The sequence below is a fragment of the Eschscholzia californica genome, unplaced genomic scaffold, assembly GCF_041429995.1.
Source record: "Eschscholzia californica isolate CP2 unplaced genomic scaffold, dmEscCali1.0.p SCAF_1, whole genome shotgun sequence".
Classification (NCBI taxonomy): Eukaryota; Viridiplantae; Streptophyta; class Magnoliopsida; order Ranunculales; family Papaveraceae; genus Eschscholzia; species Eschscholzia californica.
In genome coordinates, this window is record NW_028238198.1 from 47,648,788 (window position 1) to 47,659,917 (window position 11,130).

Genomic DNA, 11,130 nt, shown 5'->3' on the forward strand with positions numbered 1-11,130 from the left:
TCAGCGTTTAAGTACTCGGCTTAATCTACCCGATACTGAATCCATGAAATTGGAAAAATTTAAGGATGGTCTTCGAGGTGACATTAAGAATCTTTTCAACCTCCGTCCTTTCTCTTCCGTATCGGAATGTATTAGTGTGGCTCGATCTTTTGAATCGAATTCTAGATCAATTTTCAGGGGAAACTACAATCGTCCTAATTATATTCGACAACCTACTGATGATACTGATCTTTCGAAACAAACGGATGACGGAGCTAAGATTGTTCCTGAAAATCCTTACAAAAAACAACCTCCAGGTAAGTGTTATCGTTGCTTTGAGATAGGTCACTATTCTAATAATTGCCCATTACGTGGTAAGGCAAATTTAGTGGAAAAACAGGATTACTTGGATGAGGAGGCCGATCATGTCAATATTGACCCGGATTCAGGTGACCATGTTATGTTAGTAACTCGTCGGGTACTTTTTACTCCTCTTGAACATGATCTTTCTCAACGGAAAAATTTATTTGTTACACGAGGAACGGTCTTGAACAAAGTTTGTACGATTGTTATTGATAATGGGTGTGTGGAAAATTTGATTTCTTCCAAACTTGTGGCTTCCTTGGGTATTCCTACTATCCCTAAACCACACCCTTATCATACTGCTTGGATTCAATCCGGTACTGCAACCCGTGTTGATCGAATGTGTACTTTTTCCCTCTCTTTTGGCTCTTTCTATTTATCTGACATTACTTGTGATGTTACCGATATGGATCTTTGTTATATTATTTTGGGACGTCCTTGGCAGTCGGATGTGGATGCTATTTACAAGGGCCGTTTGAACGTTTTTGAATTTCCATGGATGAAGAAGATTATCACATTGTTACCGATTACGAAAGGATCTGATGAGCTTGCTTCCATCATACAATCGGTTCGGGACGAACCTTCTGGGGAACAGGGTGCTGATGCAGGCGCATAGGCGTGTGGGCCCACGTCCACGCGTGCCCACACCCTATTAAGTCATAATAGTAGTTTATTTAGTAGAAGAGAAGTTACTTTAATTTGATATTTCTTTATTTTAAAGTTTCTATGTTTGAGTAGTTTATTATTTTAGGAATCCTAGTTTGAATCTATCTAGGAAGGTTTATTATCTTATAAAAGGGGATCTAGTCTATGTTATTATTCACCTTGAAGAGAAAAACAATTGAGTTATTAAGAATTTAAGTTTAGTTTATCGTTTCTTACAGTTTTCTTTAATTGTTCCTAGTTTATTTTATTGTTCTTTAATTATTCCGCTGCGTCTACATCACTCGTTCTTTAACTGCTAGCCACGTGGTGGCGTGACCATACGGAGTGAGTTGACACGTCAGACTAGGGTTGTCACGCTAGAAGAGTGGGCTAGGGCGAGCACGCCAGACTGACCGGGCCTATTAAGCGTGCTGGGTTTGCTAGTGAGGAACTTCCGATGGGCTTCCTTGATAGGCTAGCTGGATTGCTAGAGGGGCACACCGCACGTCGTATGAAGGCGGGCGCAGAAGGAAGGCCCAACACAAATTTTGTCTCTGTTAAGCCCAATGCCGTTTTTGGCCAATACAACAGTTGCACGTAATGTCTTATCCATGTATCTCGAGGAGATGAATGTTTTAAAGACATTCCTAATATCATATGGTCAAAGAGTGTGTCTTACTACAGATACATGGACTTATGTGCAAAATCTTAATTATATGTGTCTTACTGCTCATTTCATTGATAGTGAATTGATGTCAATACACTTAAATCAGGTAACTTCACAATCTTCACATTTATTTTATGAATTTGTATTTTTTTGGTTGTTAGTCACTTGTGGTGCCTATGATTATTTCCTGTACTCTCTCTTTCTCTCTCTCTCTTTCTCTTTCTTTCTCTATCTTCAAATTTGATTTGTGATCGATTGATTCAACAATACTATTTCCTGAATCCGAAACTAATTTTGTTTTGTGGGTAGTCGATTTATGTTGCCGGTGTTTGGTTCCAGATGCAAAAATGCAATTCTTTCTGTTGAGTACTTTTGTTGTAATCGACCAAATCCAATTTTGCATGTTCATTTTTTAATCTTCTTTAAGATACCCATCTTGAATATTGAAGATTTCTTTCGATCTGATTTGTACCTACATTAGATTCTGATTTTATTATTTAAAAGGTTTGATTTTGTAGTTTGTATATAGAAAACCCATAAAGTTGATGGCTTTATTTTGGTATATACTCATTTCGGGAAATGAATCACAATTGAGTATTGGGTTATGAAATTCTACCATATCTTTTAAATTTGCGCTTTAATTTACAGCTTAATACATGTGGAATGGAGATAACGTTCTTAGTACGAGGAACAAGGAAAGGATTTGGAGGGATTTAGCAATCTACGTTTTGAACCTAAGTTTATCATTTTCTTTAAGTCACTTAATTTGAGAATCTATGTGACTCGATGATTGTGATTTAGTGTTGAATTCCTTTACGTTTCGGACTTGTAAGTATTTAATTGCAACAAGTTTATGTCGAAATTAGAAATTGCAGCAAGTTTATGTCGGAAAATGAAAATTAGGTGTATTAAGATCGCAACAGGTTTATGCCGACATTAGAAATTGCAGCAGGTTTATGTCTGAAATTGAAAATTAAGTGTAAAATTGCAGCAGGTTAATGAAAATTAGGGATACTAAAATTACAACAGGTGGTTCGGTTATCCAACCGAACCAAACCGCTCATATAGTGTTCGGTTGGATAACCGAACCGAACCACAAGCAGATTGGCTCGGTCATCAGCAATTTTCAGAAACCGCTACTTTCGGTTCGGCCTCAAAATGTCCGTTATCCAACCGATGAACAACCCTACTTTTTAACCGATGTCCATAGTTTGATGAATTTGTGAAGGATTTGGGACAAATTTGGAAGCCAAAATGTCTTTCAAAAAACAAGAAACATTTGAAGTCCATCATGTGATCAAAAAACAATAATAATATTAAAATAATAAATGTCTACCAAATGTCCATCAATGTCCACAAATATTCACAGATGTTTACGAAAGTCGAAAAATATATTTTTGAAATGTTAGTATAAATATATTATTTCATGTGATTAAACAATAATAATAATATTAAAATAATAAATGTCTACCAAATGTCCATCAATGTCCACAAATATTCACAGATATCTACGAAAGTCGAAAAATATATTTTTGAAATGTTAGTATAAACATATTATTTCATGTGATTAAACAATAATAATAATATTAAAATAGTAAATGTCTACCAAATGGCCATCAATGTCCACAATATTTACAGATGTCTACGAAAGTCGAAAAATATATTTTTGAAATGTCAGTATAAATATATTATTTCATGTAATTAAAAAATAATAATAATATTAAAATAATAAATATCTACCAAATGTCCATCAATGTCCACAAATATTCACAGATGTTTACGAAAGTCGAAAAATATATTTTTGAAATGTTAGTATTAATATATTATTTCATGTGATTAAATAATAATAATAATATTAAAATAATAAATGTCTACCAAATGTCCATCAATGTCCACAAATATTCACAGATGTCTACAAAAGTCGAAAAATATATTTTTGATTAGCACAAATATAATATGCATTACACATTTTGTCAATGGACTCAAGATCTTAAAATGTCCCCAAGACATTTTGTCTATGGATCAAATGTCTTGAAATGTCTATAAAGACATTTTGTCTACAAACTCTCAATGTCTTGAAAATGTCTATGAACACATGTTGTCTATAATAACTCATCCGAAATGTCTTGAAATGTCTACGGGACATTTTGTCTATGAAAGTCTGTGAAAGTCCCGCTCCGCTACCCCCCCTAATTGTGTCCCTTTACCAATGACCTTGTTATCCTCAATTTTCACATAGGAAGGTGAAGCAAGAGAAAAAGGAAATGCAAAGATAAAAACAGAACATTCCTCAATTTCTACTGCTCTCAACAGTTGAGATAGAAAAGGAGCTTATATATTGTGGTGGAGGGTTTAGAGAGAGAGAAAGTATCATGACATCAAGAACATATAACATGAATGACCAACCCAACCACAACCATTCAAGACCAACAAATCAAAACCAAGACCAAAACCATTTCTATCACAACTACTCAACATATAGATCATCTTCTGCATCTTTCAAGGGTTGTTGTTGTTGGCTATTTATCCTCTTAACATTTCTAGGGTTACTCATATTATCAGTAATTTTGGTCATAATTTTAGTCGTGAAACCTAAAAAGCCCCAATTTGAACTAGAACAAGTTGGGGTTCAATTTGTAGGAGTAACGGCGGCGCCACCAGTTCAAGGTATACCAACGTCAAATGTAGTGCCATCGGCTTCACTTTCGTTTACAATTAGGTTAGTTTTTACGGCGGTGAATCCAAATAAAGTTGGGATTAAGTATAGTCAGGCGGTGTTTGATGTGATGTATAGAGGGGTTCCGGTGGGAAGAGCTTCGGTACCGGGGTTTTATCAGCCGGCGCACAGTGTGAGGCAGGTAGAGACTACGGTTGGTGTTGATAGGGTTAATTTGCTTCAAACAGAAGCAACTGAGTTGGTTAAAGATGCATTTGTTAGTGATAGAGTAGAGCTTAAGATTGCTGGTGATGTTGGTGCTCAGATCCGGATTCTTGATTTTACTTCTCCTGGTGTTGAGGTAAACAAACCTCTCTCTCTGTTTCTCTCTCTAAAACCCTTCCTTCTTGTTTCTCTCTCTACCGTTTTTTGGATTTTGTTTTCGTGTACAAAACACGCAGTAAGCGTGTCCCACTTTGTCTTGTTTAGTGGGTTCTGACTTTGGGCACCCGCTCTATACGAGTGTGTGTGGGTAATAATACCATATGTTGTAGCCGTACATTTTCTGCAAGACAAGAATGGTGGAATTTGAGGTCTTGATTTCTTAGGAGACTAGTCAATCAAGACATTCACATTAAGCATTGAGACTGTTGTGTCCATGTGTATGTTTATTGACTAACTGAGAGTCTAGACTATCTTGGACTCGTCTCCTCGAAGACTCAGTTATTTAGTTGACTAATTTATTTTCTAATTGTTATAGAAAAACGACTTATTGGAAAGAGGATTTGAACCCTCATCCTCAATGCCCATATCATATCTGTTACTATATTTTTATGGGAAATTTACAAATTCCAGCCTCGACAACGACCCAAGCTGGTCCACTAGTGGTCCGCCCTTACGGCCCACGTCATTTCATAATTTCTAAGAAGTGTCATATTTGAATTTAGCTAGTCGGGGGTCAAATCTGAACTTTGTCGTTCAACATTTAGTTTGATTGTTTCATTTTACTCGTAATTATATTCTTTTGTCACGCACCATGATCTTAATATTTTGACAAAAATTGTGAATTTAAGGGGGCAAACTCAATTACCAATGAACAAGGGGAGTAAATTAAACTAACAATTGGTTTTGAGGGGTAAAGTAGAAAACCCTAAATTTTACCAAATTTTATCCATGTTCTATGATTAAGAGTTGAAAATTGCCAACAAGTGATAGCTTAGTTGGTGAGACACTTCAAAACTTTGGAGGTCTCTGGTTCGATTCTCATCAGAAGTGAAATCTATGGTTTATTGAACTTGGGTTATTAAGATATAAATAAAATACTTTAGTTGGACTTTATGCCTGTAATTAGGTCCCTTCCTTTAAAGGTTTAAATAAAATTTGGTGATTATCGTGATCATCACATCTTATTGATCTATGTCATTGTAATGACTATGGTAGTCACTTTTCCCAAAAAAAAAGTTTAAAATTAAAATCTTACTTATCTTCTATAGTTCTTTGTTTAATTCACACTGATTTGGTTTTATATATTTATATACTATTCTCAAGGACAATTTGTATCTTTAAGACAAGACTGAAATTCTATACGTTCATTTGCAATGTGTGTTCTCACTACTTCGGATTTGTTTGTGGATGAGTGAACAGGTATCAGTTGATTGTATCATAGTGATTAGTCCTAAGAAGAAATCTTTGACGTACAAGCAGTGTGGAGTCGATGGATTGAACGTCTAGAAAGAGAAAATTATTTTCTTACAACGTTTTTTAAGGCGGAAAGGAGAAGTAGGGAAAACTAACCCTTCTTACCACTTAGTTATGTATATTTTGTAATGAAATTGGAAAATAACTGAAAAAAAGAGAGGAGAAAGAATTGAGTACTGCTCTGAAACAAATCCATGGTTATTGCAATTGAAAATATTTTTGTTGTTTTTCAACTGTGGTATTTTGCAACAAAAAGAAAAATGGTGTTATATAAACTATAGTTAGTACAAGATAACTACCACCACGTGGAAGGAAGTATTTTTGTTTGTAGTAGAAGTATTATTGTTTCTAGTAGAAGTATTTTTATTTTAATTAAGTAAAAATTATCAAAAATATATGAGGGTCCATTTGATACGTGTGGAAATGTATGGATGAGAAAATGGTTTTCTTTCCCATTAGAAAGAAAAAGGATTTCTTACTTCAAAGAAGTCAAATTTTAGGTCTTTGATAAGAGGGAGATTTGCCGTTTGGACCCCCTTTCGTATAATTGACTTGCTGTTTGGACTCCCTTTTTCCAGAGTTGCGTTTTGGACTCCCTTTTCCAAAAAAAGTGTTAAATATAAGGAAATACAATTTTACCCTCTAGTTGACCTAACCTAACCTAAGTAGTTAAATAGTTAACCTTCCCTTCTTCTAATCTTCTTCTTTGTCTAATCAATGGAAGTTAATGAGAATGGGTCTTCTTCTTCTCCAACTTACGTTGTTATACTTAGACATTCGCTCTAAAACAGCTAACTACACAGTCGTAGATCTATTAATCAAGGGCAGATCTATCAATCAAAGGCATAAACCTAACTTCATCTTCAGACCTGAAATTTTCGCTGGAATTTGACATCACTATTAGGGTAGAAAACCCTAACAAAAAATTCGGTATTTACTATGAGAATGGAAGCTCATTTGTAGTTTCTCACTCAATATTAACCTCTGTTCTAGGGTTTTGTCCGATTTCTACCAACCAGAGAACAATGTAACGGTTTTTCAAACGGCGTCAAAGGGTCCAGGCGAGAAGTTAATGACTTTAGTTTCAGATTCGAAGATGGTGAGGTTAAATTTAAGCATTGGTAGGAATTAGGTTTCATCTTTATAGTCAGATTTAGGATTTCTTTTGTATTGTGATGAGATAAATTTTGAATTATTCATATATACCAATAAATGTTAGAATTTTTTATGTTCTATATTTCATTATATTCTCATTCTCTTTGTCCAATGCAGAATTAGAAGTAGAAGTAGAATCTTCTTGATATTTTCAGTCGAGTGAAAATTTTTGAAGTCCCCTAATTTTTATGATTCAACAATTCTTGGTTGAACTAGTCTCAATCTCTCCCCAAAAGCCCAATCTAGGGCAAACCTGTATTTCAATGTCATCTTTTTCAATCTTAGAGCTTCAACTCATGATCCAGCAATTTTTTATGATCCAACAATTGTTGGTTAAACTTGTTTTACTTTTTAATCTTTTGATTAGAAAGCAAAAACTCATGCTACCATATACCCTAAGATTAGGTCTCTTTTTGGGTATGAAACCCCCATACTACTTGAGTTAAATAAACTAGGGGTACAAACTGCAATATTGATTATGTAAGGGTGAAGTAGGAATTTTTAAGTATAACTTTGAAAACGGAATATTCTCAGGTGATTCCGTCAAAAGGGGGTCCAAAATGCACCTCTGGAAAAAGGGAGACCAAACAGCAAGTCAATTATACGAAAGGGGGTCCAACCATTTTACTTGGTAAATTATCATTGAGGGGGGGGCCTTTTAACAAAAATGAGGGCCCTATAAAATCTCCCAATGTTTATTAATTAATTAGGCTTTATGTGTTAATTGGGCCTGACGGCCTGTACACCAATATATACATTAGGTTAAAAAGAGTGCCTTTTATTCTCTTCCCCAAATAGTGAGATAGAGGGATACAGAGAACACTGATTTAGGAGGAAACCAAGTTGGAGTATTGGATTGTTCTCTTCTCCAAATAGTTGAGAACCTCTCTTTCCTAAATCGCTTGAGATTGGATGCAATGAAGTCAAATAAACGGGTGTTATACTCAACAAATCAGAACACATCACTGGTTAATCTAATGATCTATATGTCTCTTTCAAGTTAAATAAAACTCATATGACATTGTAGTTGTTCATTGTAAAGTTGGGCAAGGTTAATCAAATGCCTGATTAATGAAATATAGGTGAGTCAAATTATTTTCCTTTCTGAATTCAAGAGAATTTTGAGATGTTAATGTTTATATGGGCATGGTTGACTATAAAGTTAGATTTTTTTTTTCCTTTTTGAATTCAAGAACCCGTTCTAGCTTCAAAATGATCTGTTGATTTGGCATAGCTTTTTCATACTCTTAGATTATTTGAGGCTTCTCGTTGATTTGCTGCAGATAAATCGATACTGAATTGCTAGTAGTTGCTCGTTCAACACAATGATAAGGAAAAAGGATATAAAAATGGAGGGATACTCACGAGCAAGAGCATCTGTTTCTTCATCGAGCTTTCTTGAGAGAGGAAGTTACGGAAAGAGAAGAGAGAGCGTGTTTATGTGAGAGTGGAAAATGGGTTTTCCCATCTTTTTTGTAGGAAAAGAAATTAGCCTTTTTGCCTACTTTTTTTCTCATAAGAAATCAATTCTCATGTTCTGAAGTCATATCAAACAAGAGAAAATCCACTTTCTCGCGAAAACGACTTTCTCAACCTTATTTTCTCACGTATCAAACAGACACTAAGACACAAATGTTGCTTATAAATAAATGAGTTATTTTATTTTGAGCCCCAAGTTTCTGACCAGTTTTCTTTTTGACCTCATATTTCTTATAAATTCAAAATTGACTCCCTCTTTGTGCAATTGTCAGTTGACTTTAACAGTTGACTTTTCTTTGTTTCCCCAATTACCCTTCCTCTAAAATCTAATTCATATCAGTTCCTCATCTCTTTCTTGTTCCTTCTTCCTTTTTTTCTTCTCTACTTTTATCGTTCTTCTAAAATTTGGTTCTTCTAAACTTGGGTTCATAAATCTTATTTTACAACATCAATACTTTTTCCACTAATAAATCGGAAGCTGAAAACATCAACCGAGATGACATAAGCGGATGCCCATTTGCTGATGAAATCTTGAAGTCAGTTATGAAGAAAAGTATAAAAGTAGATGAGATAAAAAGAGCACATACAAAGGAGATATTACATGTTCATTTGATGCACCCGAAAAGGTTGCACACCCAAGCGGAGGTATCAAGTAGTAATCCGGCAAAGCCGGGATCGATCCAAGAATAGGAAGGTAGTTTGGATATCGAAAGGGTCTCGTTCGCCGGTCTAGATATCACTAACTAACTTAGACTAAAAAGGAAAGGAAACAAAGATAAATGGGGGTTTGATCGAATAAGGTGATAAGAGAATGAAGCAAACAAGTAAAATAAACTAAATTAAACAATAAAAGTAAACGGGCGAGAGAGATTCGAGAGAAGAGTCGAAGGAACAAGAGTCGGGAGACGGTAAGACTCGATTCGGGCAACAAATAAGCGAGAGAGGTGTCGAAGTCCGGGAATCCATAATGATAAACCTACGACTACGTATGATCCAATCTAATGTGTCGAAGTATAATCGATGTTCGACTCCTAAAGTAGATGTTTCTAAGTACTACGTATATCCGGAGATCATACTTAGTCAAACAAACGCCTAATTCGGTTAATCCCGAGCCATCGAAAGTGTCGTCTAGTCGCCTAACTATGTGAAGTGCAATGCAAGACACATGAAATTATGACTTAGACTACGATCGATATCGAATACTTCGTTTCGTCTATTAACTATGCGAAGTGCTTGACAAGACACATGAAAATACGATCGAAACGATAATCGAAATAAATGAACATCAATTTATAATCAAAACATCAAATCACATTAAACATAATCACGAATTCATCACATTTCATCTCATATAATCGACATACTAAAGTTAGCTAAACATGATGATTGAATAAGAAATGGAAAGGAAATGATGAGAGAATCCCCCTTTTTCGATGTGGTTCGAGGCTAAGATCGTCGAAAAATATGAGCCTTTAAGGTGCAGCCGATCTCCCCTTAGCAAATTCTGGGTTCCCCATAGCGACCACCATCATCTTCTCCATTTAGAACACAACCTCCATTAAAGCTAACCCTAGCTTTCTCTCTCTAGAAATTTCTTGTCCAAAATCAAATCAAACTACATGGGAAGTTAGCCAAAGACATGGGGAGTAAAAGCCCTAAGGTTTCCGGCCAAGAAAGTTGCCGAAAACCCTTGAAATTTTCGGTCAAAGACGGTGAAATCCCGGCCAAGAACCAAGAAGATCCGGCCAAAAAGCCACTGCCCGAGCCGGTTGCTTGCTGTCCCGTGCATATCCGAGCTAGGTGCGGCCTTCCCGTGCTTGTCCGAGCCGAAGAAGCTTCATCCCATGCATGGCAGCTCCATCCCGAGCTATGAGGCATCAAGTCCGGCCAGATGCAGCAGCTGCCCATGCTCGTGCTGCTGCTGTTGCTCCCGGAGCTGCTGTTGCGCGTCCCTGAATGCTTCCCGAGCTGCTGCCGGCTAAGCTTGGCCGGCACTCCTCCTTCTCCTTCCTCTCTTTTTCTCTCTCTCAAGCTCTTCTTAACTCTCTAAGCCCTTGAACTTCCAAACTTGAAACCCTAGATCTCCTAGCCTCCTTTCTCTCTCTTCTCTTGTTGCCTCTTTCCCAAGCTTGAAGATGATGAATAGTCTATCCAACTTGTGTTTACTACTCAAACCCTAGGGTCCCTTGACTTAGTCAACTTCTTTAGACTTTGTTGACTTTGATCCATAAAGAAAGGGTGCCCATATAATTCTTCCTTGTCATTCTTCCTTGGGCTCTTGAGCTTTGATTTAGAAACCAAGAGAGTGCCTTCATCTTGTGTCTACATTTAGAACCAAAAGGGGGTGCCTTCAAGAAAAGACCTTAGCTTCTATCTTTCACATCTTCCCCGTCCGAACTCCGAATTGAATTCCGTTTTCACCGTCGGACTCGTCATTAACTCCTCTTGTCATTTGATTTGCTTGAAGTCTTTTTCTCTCGTTTTCGAC

The 11,130-nt window shown here is 36.2% G+C and overlaps 1 protein-coding gene across 1 annotated transcript; it reads left to right on the forward strand.

Annotated features, from left to right (window-relative positions):
* Positions 1–3,959: 3,959 nt before the first annotated feature.
* Positions 3,960–6,241, forward strand: LOC147567256 (uncharacterized). The gene is made up of 2 exons (XM_086653878.1): positions 3,960–4,671; positions 5,955–6,241. Exons 1-2 carry the CDS (start codon positions 4,027–4,029, stop codon positions 6,039–6,041), a joined length of 732 nt encoding a protein of 243 aa, XP_086510004.1. The 5' UTR covers positions 3,960–4,026; the 3' UTR covers positions 6,042–6,241.
* The last annotated feature ends 4,889 nt before the right edge of the window (positions 6,242–11,130 follow it).